The sequence below is a fragment of the Protopterus annectens genome, chromosome 1.part2 (assembly GCF_019279795.1).
Source record: "Protopterus annectens isolate FY-2018-M chromosome 1.part2, PAN1.0, whole genome shotgun sequence".
NCBI classification, from domain to species: Eukaryota; Metazoa; Chordata; order Ceratodontiformes; family Protopteridae; genus Protopterus; species Protopterus annectens.
The window spans coordinates 472,418,005-472,442,515 of NC_056727.1; the positions used below are offsets into that span (position 1 = coordinate 472,418,005).

Sequence of the window (24,511 nt, forward strand, 5' to 3'; positions counted from 1 at the left end):
ACAAAGGGGTTTACATTCAATTTGCTAGGTTTATTGGTAATGCCTGAGTGTGGGACTGTGTCGAAAGCCTTTTCCAAGTCGAGGTATGCTGTGTGCACAGATTTTCCCTTGTCAATGGCCCTAGTCACATTTTTGAAGAAATCCACCAGATTTAACAGGCAGGATCTGCCCTTGACGAAACTGAATTGGGTTGGATCCAAGGTTTGGAGATTGCCTATGTCTTTATTTATGAGGTCCATGATGATAAGTTCCAAGGCCTTATAGATGAGGTTGGACAGGCTTATGGGTCTGCAATTTCCTGGGTCTGTTGCCAGGCCATCCTTTTGGAGGGAAATAACTGTTGCGGTTCTCCATTCCGCAGGAACAAAGCCTGTGGTTAGGCTATAATTGAAAAGGGTACTCAATGGTGATGCTAGTTCATGTTTTAGTCTGTTTAGAAGACAGCCTGGGATGCTGTCTGGTCCAATAGAGGCTGTGTTTTTTGCCCTGGACAAGGTTTTGATGACCTGCTCTTCAGATATGTAGGGTGGGGTGGGGGAGTTTGGGGCAAGGTTTGTGATACGTTTGGAGGGGATAAGGAAGTGAAATTTTCACCACATCTATCCGCTAGCAGGTTTGCTATCTCTGCAAGGTCAGTGTGTGAGATACTGTTCATCACTAGTTCTGCAAATGCTTGGGTCCTACCTTTTAGGCTATATATGTAGCTGTAAAAGGCCTTATGGTTATCTTTGGCTGTGCTTGCCAAGTTTTTCCTCAAAGATGCCCTTTAGAGGATTTGTCGTCTTACTTGCCTGTTGAGGCTGAAAAGGGTACTTTTCCATTGTTGGGGGCTTGTCTTTGTTTTCTTGGACATCAACTTTTTGCATCTGTTGTAAAGTTTGTTGATGCTGGATGTCCACCATGGCAACTTGTTTTTACTTGGGGGTCTGTTTTGATTCATTCTGGTGCAGCCGAGTCTATACACTTATGCAACTGATTGTACAGGGCTTTAGTGTAAGCTTTTATGTAGTCACCACTTCCAGCTGGGGGTGGAGCTTGGAATGCATTTATACCTTCACCCAATAGGGTATAGTTTGCCATGGTGAAGTTTTTAGTCTGACTTTGCACACTGTGAGCACTGGTGTTAGTGCCAGCTTGAAGGTGACTGACTTGTGGTCAGATTTAATTAATGAGGGTCTGACAGTTGCAGCAGTGTATCCATTTGTCACATTAGTAAGGACCAGATCTAGTATGTTTGTTCCAGGGGATTTGAGTTAAAGTCAAGGAACTTTTGCGCTAGTGAGTTAGAGCCAGAGTACGTTTCCCAGTTGATGGTGGGATAACTGAAATCACCCATAATCAAAGCATTTGGGCATATTTGGATTGACACCAGTTTGGTCAAGTAGGCTTCGTGCACATCGTGAATGACCCATGGAGGGGGATCTATAGCCGGCTATGACTTGAATGGGCATCTTACCCACAGTGACCTGAACTTGGAGTAACTCCACGGAGTTGTCCTAACTAGACGGGAGGTGAATTTATCTGCAATACAGATAGAAACACGCCCTCCTTTGGTTCTCACATGTTTGTTTTGCAGTCTGAAGGTGGGGAAGGCACTGTAGCCTTGCAAGACTGGGGTACTCTGGGGCCTTGAGCCAGGTTTCTGTGACTGCATAGACATCTACATCTTCCAAGTGTTTGCAGGGTACGCAGTTTTTGGTTCAACCTCTTCCTATGCGGACCGCCTCAAAGCCCTGTCCCTGTGCTCAGTCTACTACAGACTACTGAGGGATGATCCATGCCAAAACTATAAAGCATTCTCTGATTCAGCTCTGAAATGCAAACAGCACTAGAATTACCCGAGCTAAGGATGTAAACAACTTCTGTGACAAACAAAACATGCTGGACAGACAGGTATGTCTTTCAAAGATTAACCCTTCTCTGGAACAGATTTACCATTCTTGTAAAGCAGAGCTCTTCCTTAAGCCTATTCAAATGCAATTTGGAACAATGGATGGGAAACTACAAATTCACTCTTGGCTTGTAGCCTGTGTCCCTTACTGATAGGGGAAGGTTGCAGATGCCCTAAGGCACAGGCATATACCAAAGTCGTTCTAGTCCTTGGGTGTTGATAACTGGGAAATTTGGGCATGAATGGCTATGCTTAAAAAGGCTTTAGGCCATTAGTCTAGTAGCCTCCTCTGATCCTAAGCATAGAAAAGTTGAGGTCATCTCCATATCCCATCAGTAATCCATTAACTATTAGAACCTACATGGAAATCTGCAGCAGGAAGCTCAGTGAGAGTAATGGAGCTTGTCTAGCCATTCCAAATCCACAAAAAAGGGGCTCTGATACCAGAAGAACATCCCCGTGGATCTGATGACTCTACAACCATTGCAGTATTAACATCCTTAGGCACGAGAGTAGCACCATTAAGACTGTGGCCAACATGAAGTATAGAATAAAAAGGTGGGTCCAGGGTTGGACTACCTATTTCACTCTCACCAAAGCTGCCAATGTCATAACATCCTGGACCCTCTCAATGGGTAGAATAATCATTACTGGGTAGTGACCAGCTCTGCCACAGTAAGAACCACCTTCTGAGATAGACACAGAGAGGACTTCACCCACTGGAGATCTCCACGGTTTGCAACCATAAGATAGCATAGCCAGTGAAAAAATATCAAGGGGACTCCCAAACAGCTCACTAGAAGACGGTCATTCAAATAGTACAGCACATACATATCTTTCTTTTGCAGTTTCCAACATAATTGCAAGCATCTTCGTAAACACTCCTGGAACAGAAGATAAACCCAAAGAAACAAAAACTTTGTACTGAACATTGTGCCAACCAAAAGAACCTTCTGCATGGACCCTAAACAATGATGTGCCAAAAGGCATCTTCCATGTCTAGCTGCACCATTCATGCATGACAAAGCAGCAGTAAGGGCATAATCTTTTGGAGAGTCACCATCTGGAACATGGCATACCAAATATGTTCAATGAAGATGCTGAGTGTCACGATGGAAGATAAATCTTCTGTTCTCTTCAAACCTTAAAAGAAGTGAGGATAAAATCCTGGCCTCATTCTGAAGGTAAAACCGTCTTCTACAACCCCTTAGAGAAGTACAATGTGAGGCAAGAGTTCTGTGGAGACAGCCAGGTTTCTGAGCAAAGCATTTGTTTGAGATGGTCTTAAAAGCTTTAAGACACAATAGATTATATGTTCAAAATTCACTGGTTCTCTGTGATGCCACTCCAAGGTGGCACAACCTCTGAGAATTATCGCTACAAATGGAAATCCTGAGTGCATTTAGGGAAGTGATAAGTCAAGCTGGTGGAGTTGCCCATCTAGGGGAATTGGTCACTACTGCTAGGAATGGCAAAACTGCCTTCTGCTTGGTAAATCTCCACAATTTGTGAAGGGACTTATTCCTTAGAGGCTGGGTTAGTCTGGAAGAAGCTTTGGAGCTACAGCCATCCAGTATGGCAAGAGCCCTCTCCCACCTTTGGAGGTTCGCAATCAAATCCTTGAATGCCTACTTAAACAGGACACTCCCAAAAAGGGGACACTTAGAATAGCCTGTATGATCTCACCCTTAAAATAAGAGAATTTAAGGGATGCCATCTTGCAGACACAAACCAGTCTGTTGCCCTAGCCATACCACCAGCATAGTCCGAGGGTGTTTCTACACATGCAAGGATAGGTTTCAATACATGAAAAAAAGTGCTATCAACAGATGAGCCAGCAAGTTCTGGTGTGAGATGGACTGGTTGACCCTCCTCAACCCAAGTAACCTGGGCATAATGAACCCAGGAGGAAGGCTGGGGAGAAGAGTAAATTGTCTGAAGTGCAACCAATAAGCACCTGTTGGGGACTAGAATGATGATTTCCAAGTACAAGCTGGCCTCAGGTAAGCTCTGGACGCTTCTCTAGGAGGTGGGCAGTGCTGATACACTTGGATGCATGCATGCATCAAAGTGGTTGACAGGTGTGCATCTCTTAACAGGCTCCATGTTATATATGTTAAGGCAAAAAAAAGATTAAACTTGTTCCATCACTAGCCAAAAGTGAAATAGTGACAAAAATGACTGGCTCAGGGCCAGATTTATATTTGAATAGGCTGATACATAACTGCTCTCTGTATACTTCATCTTCTTACTGTGCTCCAAACACTTGCCTAGGATCATGCACATGATCTTCGTGTTAATCTATGTACTAGGGACTGTGAGCCAGTGCAATTTCACAAGATATGAGAAAATACCTGGAGCTTCTCACTCTAGCATCCCAGAGTAGCTAGACTGGAAGACTAGCACTTAAAGGCAGTACTTTACACTTCCCCAAATAGTAAATATAATATCAGAACTCATCTTGACCCACAATCTGGTAGCTACACAAACACTTTGACAGCCTGCAGTTCACAACACTAAACCCCAAAATTTTCTAAGACAAACATGAGGACTGAAATCTGACGTGCAACTGGCAAAAAAAAAAACAAACTGTCAGGCACTAAGATTAGAGAAACACACACAAGCCTACAGGAGGAATATATATTCCAGATCATGGGAGCTGAAGAGAACTAGAGTCCAGTAAGGGGCTGAAGGAGACAAAATACCAATAGTTTATTTAAGAGGTGGACTCCCAACAGATTTGGGGAGCATTTGTACGCTATGATGGAAAGAATCAGTTTTGCTGTTTGGTGCACTAAAAACAGGGAATAAACCAGCTTACCTCCTACTTAACGTTCTGCTATGACTTGAAATGCTGACTTTCATAAAGGCTTAATTTTCCACTGTTAGTAGTAACAAGCTTTTTTCTGTATGGCTGAAAGTCCGTCAAGAAATTGTTGGGCAAATGTATTACTTATTACTGAAGTGTACAAGCCATACCAGGAAATTGTTGGGAGAATGCTGTTATAAGTGTTAACTTTTAGGCAGTACTGGATAACTAGAAATAGCTATTTAAGGCACACTGACGTTCCGCACTTTTTGTGAAGCAAGTCATTTGCTCTTCCTAGTAGCCGTGTATCTATCTGGGTACCAATATATGGCAAGGTGAATATCAGGTGTGGTTTTCTTGTCACTGGTAAATACAGTGAAAATAGGAAATGCTAGGTCCTACTCCAAACCGGTGACAAGTGGAGTACCCCAGGGCTCAGTCTTAGGACCTCTCCTGTTCGGTATTTACTTCTCCGAGGTGCAAGCAAACACAGGAGGACTATGGCTAACAAAGTTTGCAGAAAACTGCAAACTGGGTGCCATAACTGAGACTCCTGCTGACATAGACCTCCTTCAAAAGGGTCTCACTGAAACAGATACATGGTGCCAAAATCATGGCCTCAAGCTAAATGTCAAAAAGTGCATTGTCCTCCCCTTCGGGAAAAAACAAGTACCTACGAATTACCACACAGGTGGCAGCTCACTTAGCACAGAGTGTGTGATGAGAGACCTAGGGACCCAGGTGGACAGTAACCTCTCCTTCGATAACCACATCGCTAAGGTGGTTAGAAAATCCTTCTACATGGCCCACCTTATCACAATGGGATTTGCATCTAGAAAAAAAAGGAAGTTATTGTCCCCCTCTACTTATCACTCATTAGACCCATTATTGAGTACAATGCCCAATTTGGGATGTACCTTACTAGACACCTGCAACAACTGGAGAGGCCTCAAAAATACCTCACTACGAGGATAACGGGCCTAAAACAGATGCCCTATGCCACCAGGCTAAAAAAACTTCAACTGTACTAGGTTGCATACCGACTACTCGGAGGTGATGTCTGCCTGACATACAAGGCTATGTCATACCCCGAATTGCTGGAAATGCTCCACCTAAGGAAAACCCAATCTACCCGAGCTACATGCTCTAGGGACCTTAACCTAACCTCTACAATAAACAGAACTTGTTGGAGGGACAGATTCATGTGCCAGAGACGCCCCCTGCTCTGGAATAAGGCCCCCATATATGTGAGGAAGAGCTCCTCATTAGCGCTCTTCAAGAAGAATCTTGATGAGTGGATGGGGGACAGAAAATTCACCCCGGGAATCACTTCTGCGGCCCTGCTCGACAAAGGCACAGGTAACTAAATCACATGGGAGGCGCAAGCTGAAACATTTTGGCTAGGCTTAATTATGCCCTAGGGCCAATAGCCTAGTACCTACCTATGAACCTATGGTCACTAATGTTTACTCAACAAATTAATTTAGTAGTATGCAATGATGCTATGTTGGCTGAACAGGATATGTAGAGAGAAAACTGAAGAGCACTAGTGTATGCTTGATTGAATGTGATGTGTATCTTGCATACAGCATCTGAAGTGAGTTGCCCATGCAGTTCTGTGGTGTTCACTAGTGGTTGGTACCACCTGGAAAATGTGTTGGTGTGTGTCTTTGCCCAATACACTTCTGTGATATACATATGAATGCCCACATTCATATGATACAGAGGCTTACTGAGATTTAGTGCTATACCTTGTAATACCACTTCAATAAGTCAGTCACGTGAGCCCTTGCTTGTTAGATATGTTAGGAGTTAGGACTGTGGCACACTGTACTAAAAGGCAATTAGGTAATCTTGGATACAGCAGCCCTAGTCACACAATCAGCAAGCATGGTGACAGACAAGAACCAAAAAAGGATCGGGGGGGGGGGCAATAAAGTATATGGAGATCTCCAAAAGAAACCTGAAGTCACACATCAAATGAAACAATAACATCAGCAGTAAAAAGATTTGTAATGATGCACATCAATTAATTTAGTTCAGAACAGCATCCTGTCAGACAAGAAAACAAGCTTTAAAACCCATATTAGGTGCATTCACAATTACATATTTCCTCTCTAGCTGTACACACATTCTACCATCTCAGGACACACAGGAACGGCTGATTGAATTCTACAGTGCAGCATACTTTAGGTCACAGCAGAGAAAATCCAGTTTATACCACATATTTACAAACCTTTAAAATTGCCCAGTTTGCAGTTCTAGTGTATTCTATCTTTGCATCAGTCATTATGGCTTTAATTCCAAGCTGCAAACACATCTCAGCTTGATGGATGGGAAAGTGGAATCTTAAATGTGTAGTTCTAATACAATATTATCATACATCATTTCAGCAGCTGTTCTGATGATTAAATGTAAAAGATTACAACTCAACTGCAAGGTCTTTGTGATTCATATCTACTACTGATACAAACATGCCTTGGTAATGTAATTATTTTCTATATAAAAAAAAAAAAATATATATATATATATATATATATATATATATATATATACACACACATTCCTCTGACTGTACTTGTTCCACTGGCACAGTACAAACAGCATATGATTAAGGTAAAGTATATTCAAGTTTTTTTTTTTGTAAATCAAGTATCTCTTTTTATACCTCCTTCTCTTCCTGTACATGTATATATATATATATATATATATATATATATATATATATATATATATATATATATATATATATATCCTTTTGTATGGCATTGATATCTACAAAGTCCTCATCTTTTACCACAAAAAAATTAGAAGATGAACCTTGCTTTTGTGTGCAAATCTACAGCTGCATTAGCATGGATATGATTTCTCACACACTGGCCTTTTGATGAAACACCTCTGCAATACCAGCTTGTCACCTTATACTGCAATTTCACACACTGGCTACCATGTTATTTGTCCCAAGAGCTCAGTTTCTCATTGCACTAATGAGGGAACACCTGTTAGAGTGGAGAAATCTGAACCGTGTTAGCTACCAGCCACTCTCAAGGGAGTCTACCTATTGAGAACTGTCATACTAACCTCCATGCTGTCTGAGTTGAGTAGTCTGGCTGCAGCAGTGATAAAGTCCCCAACCAGCATAGTAAAGCCAGGTAAACCCAAGAAGAAAAAATGGGGAGAGCAGTTCCTGATAATGATATTCAAGATATCCTGAAAAACAAATGAAGAAGGCAATTAGCAAGCTTTCAGGAATGTAGTATCTAGAGCAAAAACTGTTATCTTTATTATAAGCAAGTTTTCTACATGTGACTAAAATAAAATAGAGAAGAAAGATGCAGGTGTTTTTCAGACTCCAGGAGTCTGGGCAGTGGCCCTCTGGAATAAAGTAAACGACCCATACAAGGAGAAATGATCAGTAAAACTGTTTCCATTCACTGTCTGCCTGGATTCAAATCTTAGATGAAACGTTAAGTAAATGGAGCTAAATCATGCCCCATCTTTAATTATTAGAGGTCACTGCAATCAACTGCTTTTGGGCAAATGTTGTGGGACGAGCAATAAAAAATCAGTTACACTAGTAAGATAACAGAACCCTTGGAATCTGGCTTCATACCACGGCCGAAACCCTTGAGACACCAGATGACTAAATTTAACATCAACACCATAGATGCTAATTGTGGTCTGAAAGGATGCTTTTTTTTTTTTCCATTTCCCATATGACATAAGCCACAGATCTGCAATAAACACACCAGTCTAATTAAGGTAGTACTATTCTCTACAAAGATATTTTCAAACGGTGCACATCATTCAAAGGAAAAAAAAATGTTTACTCTTCTGAAGCTCTGTACAACCAACACTAAGTGCAGTCAAAAGTAGTATGGATAACATTTGCTGCTGTACAGTTACACATGGAAGGATAAACACTACAGGGCATATTCTTCACACATGCATTGTATTTGTACCCAGCAATAAAGATCTTGGTATTATGATGTTATCTCTATGCAAGCAAAAATGCTAATGTTAATTTCACACAGGAATTCCATGCATAATGTTTGCTTGAAAAATATACAAACTATGGTAACAGAAAATTGTTACACTTAGAATACTTGCAATGTGGTCTACATTGCAAACCTGGCTATGCGGAACACACAGGATCTGGAGTTCAAGCTGAATGACATATGACAGAGTGTATATTACTGCATACATTTATAAGACATCTCATCTAGCAGTGCAGACTTTAAAAGGCATGACTCAACTTCCCTCCAGCACTGGCTTGTTATGAAGAGTGGCAATTTCTAAAGATTTCTTTTTGTGAACATTCTGTGCAGTTCTCAAAAACAACAAACTGAGTGAGATCTGACTATTCTGTATTAATGCACAATCTGTAAAGTGATTCTGCAAACAAATCACAAAAATGTAGTCCCATAAAACAAAATGAGTAAATGCATTTTACATCTGCTGGTAGCTATTTTTATAAAGAAAAACATGCAAGTAGCTGGGAAGTTTCCTAAATACTGTCTGATATAACTGTCCTCACTGTCACATAAGTACACAAATACATTTGGTGGGATCCAACAATAAAAGTGAATGTTAGTTCCCCATTTCTGTGTGTGTATATGTTAACCAGGTTAAGTGAGCTGGTTGTCTTTCAGACCATTTTTCGGCATGACATTGTCAAGACTAAAGACACATACACGTAAAGTTTAGTGTACGAATCAGCAAGTATAGGGGAGGAAAAATGCTTCCAGAGTGCCCAAAGAAATTCTTACATCACAGGAAGAACAAACAAGTAGACTCCATAAACTATCCAGAGGTCATGCCTGTAATCTGCTTCTAAAGACTACATCAGAAAATCAAAGTTGGGCATAACAGAGGCTTTATGATGCAGACTAAAATCCTTGCTTTGCCTCACTCCCATTGACTGACAAGACATGCATACCCCACTACTGGCAACTCCCCTTCCAAAAAACTATACTATACATTTCAAAGACTAAATCATGGCACATGCAGTTATGAGGCAAACATATTGAAGACTGAGTGCATTTCAATCTCCCTACTTACATCAGGAAAAGATTATAACAGAGTTTTTACTTCACTTCACTTTCTTCTGGACTCCTCTACACTGGCTATTTTTCAGCAACCTTCTACTGCCTTACTCAGACAATTTTCTCTAATAAAGCAACAGGCATGAACTGACTGGTTACTGGGCTGCAGCCTGGGGGGGGGGGGGGGGGGGGTTGCTCTGTTTTACTTTCTGATCATTGTTTTCCTCCAAGGAATGATCTTTTTTTGTATATACGAAGTGATAACTCACACCTACAGACCGCAATTACCATAATACCTCTCACCCCCCACTCCCCATCCCCCACCACAGAGAATGCCAGCTCATGTAAACTACCCAGCTTCTTCTGGGAGTCAGGCTAACATACTCATGGAGTCTCCAATACAAAAATTGAATAGGAGAGAACATGCAGATTTTTTTACTGTATCAGTTTAAGAGAAGATTCTCCTTGAAGGATCTTTGGCTAGGTATTTCATTTCCACCAAGTGGAATTCATATTTTCTCATGGATGACAACATACCAATGCCAGCAAACAAACACCATGGAAGTATGCAGACATAACTGCATATGTTTCCACAAGATCACATCCACACACTACTGCACACCCTTCTGCAAATCAAAATTTAACAACAGTGCCCGGTTCTATGGCAAAGAATGAATCCCTGAGGTGGTATACCAGAGCTTAAACAGAGGTTTGGGTGCTGGAAGAGCCAAACATGAGAGGATAAGAGGTGAACAGCATACAGCTTGCCAGTCATGGGGAAGAGTGTGGTGGTTCCTGGCAAATGGCTTGGTTTGTTGTGTGCTAGCAGAGGCTTGTATGAGCAGACAGATGGAATAAAGGATGCCATAGGTGGCTGCTACCCAATCTAGTGACTGGAGCCTTGTTGGGAGAGTGCGAAGGAATGTATATCCATGCATGAACTGAAGGGTATAGGTTGTCCCTACTTTGAAGCAGGTTTTCACATCACCACAAGATGTAGGTCTACACCTTACAGAAATGCCTTCATCTGGCAGGACATGGGGAGGACACAGAAAATAAATTAAGCAATGGGTTTTTACATTACATTATTAAACAAGTGACAATAATGACAATAAGAACAAACACTTGGGCAACTTAGAGAGGTCACAAGCATCTGCAGCTGATGGAAGCCACACTTACCAAAAGCTGGGTGCACAGCAGGTATAACTGATCCATCAAGGTGGTTCTATCTTAGACCAAATTCAGCTGTATCCCAATGACTAGTAGTTATTTTTAAGGATTCTCCTTAATGAGCCCTCCAATGAGCTGAATCCCAATCAGTTATCACAAAAGTGGAAGGAGACACAGGACTGTGCAAGTACATTGCTAAAGGCAGCTGAGTACTAATTTACACAAACTATGGATGAAATAAGTGCAAGTGTGCATGTGGCCAAGTCACACATCTGCTAAGGAGACATTAGTGAAGTAATCAATTGAGGCAGCCACTTCTGGTGGTGTGGGCTTTTGGTGAGTAGGCGGCCAGGTGACGGATGTTAAAATACAATGTAGCTGGCAACCCATTTAAGAAGAGACTATGATGAGACTATGAAGCGTGCCCTCTTTTTCCTAATTTCTGCTGCCACAACAGAAACTTGAAGATGGATGGACTAGTCCAAGGATACTTCAAAACCATCTTTGGGAGCTGATATAAGCTAATCCTGAGGGGGCAATTTATCCTACAGTCCCCTACACATGAGGGCTTGAAGTACTGATATCCAATGTAGCATGGTAAAGGCCACTAAGAAAAGTGATCTTCAACACATGAACTTCAATGCCACTTAGCTAGCAGGCTCAAATGTCAGCTGACTAAAACTTAATTCAAAAAGTTCAAATTCAGCCTAGCACCGTGGTGCTGACAGATGGAACCCTGACTATGACCCAGGCAAGTGGGGTTCAATAAGTGTCTCTGGCCTGGACAGAGATAGGGACAGATGAAGAGGAGCGGTTTGTTTGCCTTTCATGGGGGGAGGGGGCAGAGCACACTTGAGGGCATATTGAGAGGTGCAATCACCATGGTGGAGACTGGGAAGACCACTATTTGTTCTTTAGGAGGAGGAGCATGGCTGCCTGGAGGGAACGTCCATTGCCGAAGTAAAGGTAAGTACTGTGTTGTCAGCCCACTGCATGCCCCTTCCAGGCACATCACTTAGTGCATGCAAGGGAGGTAGGGCATAAAACAGAAAATCTTTTGCCCATCCTGAAGACTGTCTGAATGATGACCCCTTCTGTTCAACCCCATCTTGGTGATGTGGAACAAATGGACCAACAGGGAAGGCCAGGACTGATGTCTGACAGCAGGGGGTTGAAGGGAAGAAAAAAAAAACAGGAAGATCAAATTCTATGGAGGGCTCTTGAAAGAGGCCAGAACTGCAGCACTTCTTTTAGGAACTGCATAACCAACCAGTGCTAAAGTAAGCCACAATCCTGTCCTCCAGAAATACAAGATGCACAGAAACAGCCAACATACATACCCTGTCCATGGAATAAATGGTGTTCAAAACATATTACCTGCAAACGAACTGGCTGACTGCTACAAGGTACATTTTGAGGCTGCACTGGCTACTAGAAACATTTCCATAGGAAGACATACGCCTGAAAATGGAAAGTTTCCTAGCAATAGTCACTTCTGACACCCTAAATGGCAAATATGGCAGGATCAAGGGTCTACATCAGCAGCCAGAGTCTAAAGTGCAGCCAGTTCTCTTCCCACATCGAGGAGGGGGAAGAGACATTCTTAGCTAGGACCAGAACTGATTTCCTGCACTATTAGGGACCTTTCAGCCTGAAACCATACCCTTCTTAGCTACCAACAGAAGACAAGAACTTTGCTAACTTTCCCTTGACCTTTAAAGTAAGACATGGAATCAGTGTGAATGCATAATAAAAGAACTTTCTTTGTCATGGGAGAGACAAGTCATCCAACTCTGTTCATCTCTCAAGTGGCAAATAGATGAGTCTCTGCACTGTTCCATTCCTGGAAGGCCATGAGCAGGCACAGCTTCTGAATTTACAAATATGGGAGAGGAATGGAGACTGCTCATAGCATCTGCCAACTCATTTACCTTCCAGAAGTGGGCCATGGATACTGTTGCATGTATATAGTCCAGTACTAGAACAGCACATAGTCTTTTAACAGGGCCAAGAGAACATTCTTCTAAAGGCGCTTAGCTTTACAAAAAATGATTTATCTAGCAGATCTTCAACCGACTGATGTGGAGTTCTCTCATACTGTTAGACCCAATACCTGCATCATGTGGAAGCTTAGGGGGGCTTCCCAACCTGAAAGAAAAGTGATGTTATCAGAATCTCTAATTGTTTTAACCACAGAAGAATAGCTTCAGAAAACAGAAACAGCAGCTTGACACCAAAAACAGTTGTATGAAAAGAAGAGTAAACCCTGAAGTCACTGCATCTCACAGTTCACAGCAACCTTCACATCTTCAGGCATGCAAAATGTTTACTAGGCAACATATCGACTACATACATTATTGACAACTGTCTCTGCTGTCTCAAACTATTGAATGCACTGCAAATCAAGTGCAAGAGTTATCAAGTGGTACTAGAATTACTCTTACCTTCTGAATGAAGTTTTATCTTTGGTGCAGATTGCTCATCTGGGGAGTTGGTATATTTTAAGTTAAAAGGTGTGGGGTGTAACCCCCATGTTGGCAGTGTGGGAGGCAAAACATCCTCACAAAATAACTGGTTTTAGTGTGCTACTTTAGAGGTGGTTTGCAGCTTGCAAAAGGAAGTTGTGCACTTTTCTTTGCAATTGCTGCAGTTTTGTTTTATTTTTTATTCAACTATTTGTGCGGTCAACATACCAGCATCAGACAAAATCTGTACAGAAGTAAAGGCACATCAGCCACTGATTCACACTGCAAAGTGCACAATGAAGATCATGACAGCCATAAAGCCCAGCAGGATTTAAACCTCCTTTTTCAACTCAGGATACTGAAATTATAATCCTCTGTGCCTTCTCTAAAGACGAAAACAAAAGACATCAGGCAAAGAAACTCTGCAACAATAAAAAAAACTACATGTGACATTCAAGAGAGGAATTTTTCCAGTGTATAGTCACTGTCATGACTGCATCCAAGAAATGGCACACAAAAGAGGAATCTGCAGAGTACTTACATAGGGTTATTACAATTCAGTAATTAACATTCTTCTATTGCAAAACTCTATGCAAAATGACCAAAACCTTGCTAAAGAAAACCCAAACAACACACTGCATTGTAAGTCATGCAGATCCACCAGAGCATCTCTAAGAAATCTCCTATGTGCTTATTAAACACACAGATTTCTTATCATGCAAAACAGAAGCAGAATATTATAAATCAAAGTAGAAAGGGATGAAGATTAAATGGGGGGGGTCTTAAAACATTACGAGAGAACAAGACTTTGGATGCAGGCTCTTAAGGAGAGCCACCACCAAACATGCAAGTGCATATACATATGCCCCAGCCCCTAGTAACTTCTGTCCAGTGAAAGCTTCCGAGAACTTTGCAACAGCAAGGGCATGATCTAAAAAAGAAAGTTATGTACTTACCACAATGTTCCATGTGTATTGCCCATCTCTACCTTTACTCTCACTGATGGGTTGGATCCAATGTGTCAGATCTGTCTCAGCCTTTCCAAAAGCTTGAGGTATTCAGCAAGGCTCGTGGGCATCCTTTCCTACCCATAGTGCAGTTCCCCAACTTCCTCAGATCTTGTTTGCCCACCGTGAAAACATAAAATGAGCAAAAACTTATTTTATATGGAATAATACCTAAAGTTCATACATTTATAAATGAACCAAAGGCAGCATTTCTGAGGCTATGGAGATCCATCAATCCAATTACTACTCAGTCTCCCAGGAGTATAGGAAGGGGACATGGATGGTGGGATGTGAGAATAAAGGTCAAGATGGACAACACACATGGAATGCTATAGTAAGTGTATAACTTCTCTGTGTGTTCTTGTCAGTCTCGCCTTTATTCTCACTAATGGGACCGCATCCCAAGCAATCTGACTCTTGGGTGGCTCATGGGAGTATATTCCTCAGAACCATAGAATCAAGAGAGGCTCTACTCCTGGAGGCCAAATCTAGTTTGTAGTGAGCAATAAAAGTATGAGGTTTTGCCCACGTAGCTGCAGCGCAGATATTACCCAGGGGGTAACCTTGTTTGGAAAGCTGCGGATGTAGCTATTGACCTGGTGGAGTGTGCTTTAACAGGGAAAGGAAGAGGTCATTTTTTAGAGCTGTAGATGTAGGATATATAAAAAGTGAGCCACCTAGATAAGGTATCTTTTGAAACTGGTTGACCTTTTTTAATCTCAGATTAGAATATAAAGAGTTGATCTGATTTCCGAAATTCTGTGGAATTAAAAGCATAACTATGTATGTCCAGAAGAAGCAGAGAGTATTTACCTTTGTTTTGGTAATTTGGGAAGAAAACTGGCAGCTCAATAGATTGGTTTAGGTTACTTTCTGACAAAACTTTTGGAAGAAAGGAAGATGAGTGCATAGGGAAACTCTGTCCTTATGAAAACCAGGTATGGTGGCTTGACAGACAAGGCTTGCAGTTCTAAAACTCTTCTAGCTGAGGTAACAGCCACTAACAAGAGTGTTTTCCAAGATATAGTTTTTAAATCACATGTGGCAGAAGGTTGAAAGAGGGGAAAAATGTTTCTTAATATGAAATTTAGATCCCCGGGAGTAGTTGCATTTTTGTATGGGAGTCTTGTCGTCGTTCCTTTCAAAAAGGCTTTACAGAGCATGTGCGACATAATCGTAGAGTCATTTTCTCCCACAAGAAAATTTGAAATTGCTGCCAGTTGAGCTCTAATACTAGAAGCAGCAGCTCCATCATGAAAGAGTTTCACTAGAAATTCTAGGCTAGAATTTATGGGTGCAGAAAAAGGATCTAGCTGATTATCACTCGCCCATATTACAAACCTATTCCATTTACTCTTGTACAATCTTCATGTAGAAGTTTTATGGGAAGACAGCAAAATATGTTTTACTGGGGAGGAAAGGAGAGGAAACCTGGTGATCAAGGGAACTGGAGCAGCCAAGCTGTCAATTTGAGGTTGTGTAGGCTGGGGTGTACCATTCCTGAAGTGTGACACAGAAGGTCTGGAGCAGGATCAAGAATCCATGGTTCATCCAGAAGAGGAGGCTGAAGGAAGGGAAGCCAGATTTGATGAGGCCAGTAGGGGAAATCAGGATTATTGTAGTCTCTAACAAACTTGCTTTCTGTATCAGCTTGGGAATCAGAGGAATTTGAGGGAAAGTGGACTCCAATTGTGAACAAGTGCATCCCTTAGTGACTCCCACATGGGAGGGATCAGCGCAAAGTAGCTGCTGCATTTGGCATTGATGGGTGATCCAAAGAGACTGCAGCAAGGCTGGCCCCATTTTCGGAAAATCTCTTCCACAACTTTGTGATTGAGGGACCACTCATGCGGCCATAATACGGTCAATTTGTCTGCAATCACGTTGGATTTCCCCGGTATGCACATTGCAATCAGAAAATGGTCGGAGGCCATTGGCCATTACCAAACCCTTAGAGCATCTCGACAAAGGGGGTAAGATCTGGTTCCTCTTTGTTTATGTACCAGATTACTGACATATTGTCTGACTGAATTGCTATCGTTCCTAGTGGTGCTTGCACTGCCAAGAGCACAGAACTCATCGCTAGCATGTTTGTGTGCAAATGAGCCTCTTGTTCCTGCCAGATGGCTTGGAGGGTCTTCTCCAGATAATGCCCCCCCCCAATCTGGAAAGCATCTTTGGTCACCATGGCTTGGGGTTGAGAGGGGATGAAGGGATGGCCTTGAGATACCAAAGGAGAGTGAATCCACCACTTCAGATCCTTTTTGCAAGAGTTAGTTATGAGGATTGTGTGTGACATTGGAAGATCTAGGATTAACCACTGTGCGGAAAGTAACCAGTGAAGTATCCTCATATGCAGGTGAGCTAGGGGAATAAGTATGATAGGTGCTGCCATCTTCCCCAGAACCTGAAGCACTAATTTTGCAGTTGCTCGTGTCTACCGGATTAGCAGTTTCACATGCAAGTGGAGATCGTGCACTCCGTCATAAGGAATTCTTGCTTATCGGCATAGCTGTATTAATCTCTGCTCCTATAAACATTACATTTTGACATGGCTCTAGAGCAGATTTACCGTAATTTATGGTAATGCCCAGGAAGGAGCAAAGCTGAAGTGTATATTCCCTGGCTTGTAGCAGGAGATGCCTGGTCGGGGTGGTTATGAGCCGGTCGTCCAGATACGGAAACACCTAGAATCCTCGGCACCTCATGTGAGCTGCCACTACTGCCATGTATTCGGTGAACACCCTGGTGATTATAGTGAGACCAAAGGGCAGAGCTTGAAACTGTTAGTGACTGGCTCCTAGCCAGAAGTGCAAGAACTGCCTGGATTGCCTTTCCATTCAAATGTGGTAGTACGCATCCTGAAGGTTTATAGAGCACATCCAATTGTCTTTTTGCAGGAATGGAAGTACTGACCGCAGTGTTACCATCTGGAACTTGGTCTTTTTCACAGATTTGTTTAGTTTGCTGAGATCCAAGATTGGTTTCCAGTCCCATTTTCTTTGGAACTAAAAAGAGTCCCGAGTAGGTTCCGGATCCTCCCTGGTCTGCCGGGACTTCTTGAATGACTCTTTTTATTAGCAACTTTAGAATTTCTAATGTTGCTTGTTCCTTTTGACTGGGTGGAATGTCTGGAACTGACTTGTTTATGGGAGTGGGGAAGAAAGGAATTATATATCCCCTGGATATTATGTCCTATACCTATTTGTCATTTGATATCTTTTGCCAGGTTTCGAGGTGCACAAACAATCATGCCCAGACTGCCTACAGAGGTAAGCAGTCGGGCAATCCTTCAGGAGCCCTGAAAGGGAATGCCAAAGAAAGATTCTCTGGAGCGCTGATCCTGGGGGCCTCCTCTGCCGTGAAGGCAGAGTCTTCCATTATTGTTCCAAGTCTGCCCCTGGAGGCACTCCTACCTTATGTGTCCTGATAAGACCTCTGTGATTTCTTGAACCACATCTTTCAATTACCTCTCTGTCCCTTTGCGAATGGTATGGTAGGTGTGGAAAAATGTACTCCAATGGCAGAGAAGGTCTTACCTGCCTGTTCACACCTGGTCAGCGTTTCTTTTACTTTAGGCCCAAAAACAGATGAGCCATCAAAGGGGGTATTAATGAAGGGCTGTGCAAAATCTCAAAGGCAAATCCATGCCTGTCTCCTAATAGAGATGTCTGAACCGCCACCCTACTTGCTCCATCTGCTGCATATGAAATGAGTCTCATGGACAAGTTGACAATCGAACTGAGGGTAGTGAGCTGTGCAAATACCCTTATCCCCCCACTGCATTAGCAACAGATTCTTGGAGGGAGTGTGGTAGTTCCTTTAACCGGTCTCTCTGTAGTCTACTGAAATGAGTCAGGTAGTTCAGCGACCGTAAGGTAAATGTCGCTGACAAAAAGACGCAGTTCCCATACCCATCCATAGTCCTGGAATCCTTATCAGGAGGATGGATACAGGAACTGGTCTCGGAAAGTTCCTTTTTCATGGGTGCTGCCACGATCATGGCATCAACTGCTAAACCTTTAATTAGGTAACCATAAGCCTGATCCTTTGGTGCTGTGATATATATGTTTGGCCTCCTAGGAGTGGGTTTCTATAGAATCTGGGGTCTCCCAAGCCTTCTCAGAGATGAATTCAATATGCTCACTGGAAGAAGGGGTCAAAAAGGAAGTTATGTACTCACCATAATGTTCCATCTTTGTAGTTAAACTTCATTTTCTGCAACCTGTGGGTATTCGGATCCATAGCGGATCCGAGCCGGCAACTTTTTCCAAGCATCTGCTCCAAGCTCCTCCCTCACCCATAATCCCTCACATCTCCTACCTTCCCTCAGATCGCGTTTGCCACTATCCAAACTATCAGCAACTTACTATCATCACTAACCTACAACAGGTTCGGGGGAAGGAGGGCGGGACGGTTGCAGAAAATGAAGTATAACTACTCAGATGGAACGTTATGGTGAGTACATAACTTCTTTATCTGAAGTAGTTAACTTCATTTATCTGCCACTGTGCGAGTCCCCAGCTACCAAAACACCTGGGAGGCCCTCATGGAAGGATATTCCTGAGCACCGCAGAGCCAAAGGATGCTCTCCCTCTAGAGATCAAATCCAACGTATAATGAGAAATGAATGCATGTGATCTTGCCCAGGTTGCTGCTGCAGATATCATCCAGTGAAACCCTAGACCAAAAGGCAGCAGAAGTTGCCACAGATCTGGTAGAATGAGCTTTAAGAGGACAATGCGGGGACATACCTTTGTCCTTATAGACTTGCAGTATACACTGTGTAAGCCATCTAGCTAAGGAGAACTTGGATATGGCTTTGCCCAAAAAGGGTCTAGAAAAGGACACGAACAACTGATCAGACTTATGAAAGGGTTTAGTTCTGTGTAAATAGAAACAAAGCCATCTATGAACATCTAGCAAATGCAGTTTATATTCACCCTTGTTTAAAAATTTGAAAAGAAAACAGGCAGGTTAATAGTCTGATTAATGTTGGATTCAGAAGCAATCTTCGGTAAGAAGGAAGGGTTCGTGCGAAGCAAGACTCTGTCTTTATGAAAGATCAAGTAAGGGGGCACGGCAGACAAAGTTTGAATCTCATAAACTCTCTTGGCTGAAGTAATGGCCACTAGGAAAGCTGTCTTCCAGGATAAGAACTTAAAATCAACTGACGCTGCAGGTTCAAAGGGAGGAGCAACTAATGCCTGCAGAACTAGGGTAAGGTCCCAAGGAGGAACCGAGTCCTTAACTGGAGGGCGTAAAACAACGGTGCATTTCAGAAAAGCTTTACACGGTCTCAAAGAGGCCAGAGCATTCATATTTTCGCCGACATGAAAATTAGAGATGGCCACCAGATGCACTTTTACTGTGGAGGAACTAGCCCCTTGTTGGAAAATATTGGCCAAAAACTCCAACACAGCAGGAACCAGGGCTGTAAAGGGATCTAGGTTCCTCTGAGAAGCCCAAATAAAGAAGCGTTTCTATTTGCTGTGGTAAATCTTCCTAGTGTAAGCCTTGTGGGATGCCACCAGAATAGCCTTTACTGAAGATGACAGACCGGGAGTCCTAGCAATCAGGGGAACTGCAGCAACCAAGCAGTCAGCTTGAGGCTGTCCAGGTCGGGTGGACAGATGCCCGAGGGATGAGAGATGAGATCTGGGCAAGTATCCAGAATCCGAGGAGGAGTTAGAACATGAGACCAGAGAAAGGGGAACCACACCTGACGAGGCCAGAACGGGGCAATGAGGATTACTTTGCACCCCAGTCAGCAAGCTTTCTGAAGAAACTTCGGAATAAGGGATAACGGGGGGTAAGCATACAGTAACCCGGGAGGCCAAGCATGGACGAGAGCGTCTCTGGGGAAGTCCCCTGGTGAGGGGATCAGAGTGAAGAACTCGCTGCACTTTGCGTTGGAAGGAGATGCAAAGAGATCGCAGCAAGGCTGACCCCACGCAAGAAAGATCTCCTCCGCTATCGACTGTTTCAGAGACCACTCGTATGGCATTAGAATAGCCTGACTCAATCTGTCTGCTAGAATGTTGGAGCGTCCCGGGATGTGCGTTGCAATCAGAAACAGACTGGTGGAGATCGCCCACTCCCACACTCTCATAGCCTCGCGACAGAGAGGGTAAGATCTGGTTCCCCCCTGTTTGTTGATGTACCAGACAACAGACATGTTGTCTGACTGAATTGCAATCTCCCCCGGGGGAATGACAGCATGAAAGGCTTGCAACGCTAAAAACACTGCCCTCATCTCCAGAACATTGATATGCAACCTGGTCTCGGTCTGGGACCACGTGCCTTGGACCGTCCTCCCCAAAGAGTGCCCCCCCACCCGAGCTGGGAGGCATCCGTGGTCACTGTGGCTTGGGCTGTGGGTGCTATGAAGGGTCACCCTGCCAAGATTTCCGGTGACTGTTGCCACCAGAGAAGAGACGTCTTGCAGGCTCTGCTGATTTGAATTGGACAGTCCATGGGGAGGTCTAGCCAAGACCACTGTACTGCAAGGGTCCACTGAAGTACCCGCATGTGAAGGCACGCATAGGGAAGGATTGAGATTGCTGCGGCCATGGAGCCTAAGGCTCGGATAACATCGCCTGCCATTGGCAGCCTGGGGCCAAGGATCGCTGACACATGGGCCCATAGGCTCTGGACCCTGTCTCGAGTTAGAAAGACTTTCAATTGTAGGGTGTCCAGCCTTGCCCCTATAAATTCCAAGATCTGTACTGGGTTCAAGAGGGACTTGGAGACATTGATGGTAATCCCTACGTTGAATGCAAGAAGCAGGAAGGAGTCTCTGGCCATGCAAAGAAGATGCTTGGTGGCAGCCGTGAGAAGCCAATCATCTAGGTAAAGAAACACCTGAATTCCCTGAAGCCTCAGGTGAGCCACTACGACTGCCATAACCTTGGTAAACACCCTGAAGGCTGTGGTGAGACCAAAGGGTAGGGCTCTGAACTGGAAATGATTGTCTCCCAGCCAGAAGCAAAGGAATCTCCTGGAGCTTCTGCGAATTTTGATATGGCAGTAAGCGTCCTGGAGGTCTATCGAGCACATCCAGTCGCATTCTCGGAGATAAGGTAGAATGGACTGCAGGGTGACCATCCGGAATTTCTGCTTGGCTGCAGTCAGGTTCAGGATTGACAGGTCCAACATGGGCTTGAGGGCCACCATCTTTTTTGGCACTAAAAAGAACCTGGAGTAAATGCCTAAACTGGACTGATCTGAGGGTACTGGTTCGATGGCTTGTTTGCGAAGCTGCTTTGAAATCTCTTGCACTGCCACCTCCCTTTGAGCAGGTGGAACATCCGGGAAGCGCTTTGGTTGGACGGGAGGGGTAACGAACTGAATGGAGTAGCCTCTGGATATTATATGAAGCACCCAACAGTCGGCCATAATGGACTCCCAAGCCGTTAGGTGCAATGATAATCTTCCCGCGACTGTCTCCAAAGTAGGACAGTCGGGCAATCCTTCAGGGCTGCTGCGTGGGTCTGTCCGAGAAGATCTCCCTAGACCCAAAATTCCTCGGCCCCCCCTCTGCCTCTGGGGCGGCATCTGTCTTGTCTCCCTCTGCCTCTAGGGGACGAGTTGTCCTGAGAGTCCAGGGAAAACTGAGATTTTTCAGAACCACATCTTCTTTTACCCTCTCTGATTCCTAGAAAAGGATCTTTGAGGGCTAGAGAAGCGGACTCTGAAGGCAGACAGAGTCTTCCCGTCCTTCTCGCTCTGGAGCAGTGTGTCACGTACTATCTTCCCGAACAGGGAAGAACCATCAAAGGGAGCATTTGTGAATGACGCCTTGAAGGGGTCTGCGAATTGACACAGTCTGAGCCAAGCATGTCGCCTCATACCTACGCTGGTCCCAGCTGCCCTAGCCGCTCCTTCCGTGGTATGGGAAAGAAGATGCATGGACGTGTTCGATACAGATTTGTGAGTCGACATTTTCATGGAGAATAATCGCTTGTCCTCCGGCGACAAAGACAGCGAACTCTGTGACCAGGTCTCGCTGAAGTCGTATGACATGTGCCAAATAATTCAGCACTCTAATAGAAAATGTTGCTGAAGAAAAAAACTCGCTTCCCAAATCGATCCACCGCCCTAGACTCCTTGTCCATAGGGTGGACCAAGGAACTGTCCTGTGCCAGTTCCCTCTAGGTGGCAGCTGCAACCACCATAGCATCCACCGGGGTTCCCTTGTACCAGGCCTGTTTGTCTGAGGGAGGAGAGAGGATACTGTCCGGGCGTTTTGGTACTGGCTGTATGGTGTCAGGCTCCTTCCATGCCCGTGTGGTGATGAGATCCAGTAAGGGATCTGCAGGAGGGGACACCCAGGATGTAGATGGGCCTGTGTCAAAGGCATTCAGGAATACTGACTCATCCGTAGAGGGTTTTGGGGCTGACCAACCTCCCCTCTGGCGGAGGATCTCCATGATGTCTCCAAAGGAGACATCCTCGGGAGGTGACCTGGGGGAACCCTCACCTTCGTCTAAGTCAGTATCTTCTGTCAGGGACTCGGGGGAGTCCATGTGTCTCTGGGGTCCTCTAGCACAGGCTGTCCCTGGGACAAGCTGAGGGGAGTCATGACCAAATCCACAAAAGCCTGGGCGGAGTCCAAGTAAATATGCTGGGGTCTCGATCCTTGCGAGAGAACCCTCTTCACCACGTCGAATGCGGATGGAGAGCGCACCTCCTTAGCAACCACAAGGGTGAAGCTCTCCCCGGCTCTGCCGTGAGGATCAGGGCTGAGGTAGCCGGGGTTGCGAAGGAACGGCTCGGATCCGACAATGTCGGAGCCGAAGACGCCTCCATTCCCTAGGATCCAACTCCCCGTTCTTGGCCCCAAGAGTTGCTCGGATCCAAACAGGTCAGATCTGAGGAACTCAAGGTAATCACCACCGAGGCTGGAAGAACCATCAGCACCGAACCCCCAGCTCCTCGGATCCATAAACCCCGAAACTGCAGGCCGGATCGGGGAAGGAGAAATTGGAGGGAAAAAGGGCATGGAGGTCCCCTCTCCAGCTGGAGAGGGGCCTGGCAAGACTCCTATTTGGATTTGGGTCCAAATGAACCTCATCATCCTGTCCATATCTTACTCAGACAGACTCCAAGTCGAGCGCAAGGAGGCGACCGACTCGGATCTGGCTGGTCGGTGCGATGACCTCAATGAAGACCTCGGGTACAAGGGCTCTGTTGGCTCCGGGGAGAACCTCGGGGAGTGGAGCCGAGGAGAAGTGGTCCTAGTTAATTTGGAAGGCGGGCTAGGGAAGGGCTCCCGCTCTGGAGACCACTTGCGGTGCCTATCCCCTCTCTTCTCCTTGTCTGTCTTCTCTTTTCCTTTAGTGCACCCTTCAACAGGCTTATTGGGAGGTTGACTCCCAGCCTGAAAAGGGGGGGGTTGATCAGCTACTGGAAGAGCTAAGGTCAAGGTCGCCGTGTCCAAGGCAGAAACTGGTAGAAGGCCCTTAGCTACCAGCTTTGCCTTCCTTTCTTTTAGGGCCCTAGGTTTGAACCACACACACACACACACACACACACACACACACACACACACACACACACACACTACATGGCAAAGAGAGATGGGGAACACCCAGACAAATAACACACAGAGTGTGGCCATCAGCTGGTGAAAGCTTGTGGCCACACACTGCATTTTTTAAAAGTAGGTTTTGGCTGCTCAGCCATACTAAAAACCCACTCAGCCAAAACTTAAGCCAAAACTACCACACACACACTAAGGTCGAGAAGGCCTACTATCTACCTTACTGCAACTTTAACTTTTTTTTTTTACACAAAAAAACGAATGGCAAAGCGGAGGAAAGGGTTAAACTAACAACCACACACACTCACTAAAAGTACAAGAACTATTACTCACTATACCCAACTTGGAGCTAAAGAGATCACAATGCTTATGCTTGAAGTGGCAAACAAGATCTGAGGGAAGGTAGGAGATGTGAGGGATTATGGGTAAGGGGAGGAGCTTGGAGCAGATGCTTGAAAAAAGTAGCCAGCTCATATCCGATATGGATCCGAATACCCACAAGTTGCAGATAAATGAAGTTAACTACTTCAGATCAAGAGGTCGAACGGTGAGATCCAAAGGCCTTCAGGTATACCAGTTC

General features: G+C 44.3%; 1 protein-coding gene across 1 annotated transcript in view; it reads right to left on the minus strand.

Moving 5' to 3' along the window:
• Positions 1-24,511, minus strand: part of RALGAPA2 (Ral GTPase activating protein catalytic subunit alpha 2) — a 4,189,194-nt gene that overhangs the window by 2,257,243 nt on the left and 1,907,440 nt on the right. Inside the window, exon 24 of the mRNA XM_044060158.1 lies at positions 7,782-7,910. Coding sequence (XP_043916093.1) covers positions 7,782-7,910 — 129 coding nt within the window. The remainder of the gene's footprint in view (positions 1-7,781; positions 7,911-24,511) is intronic.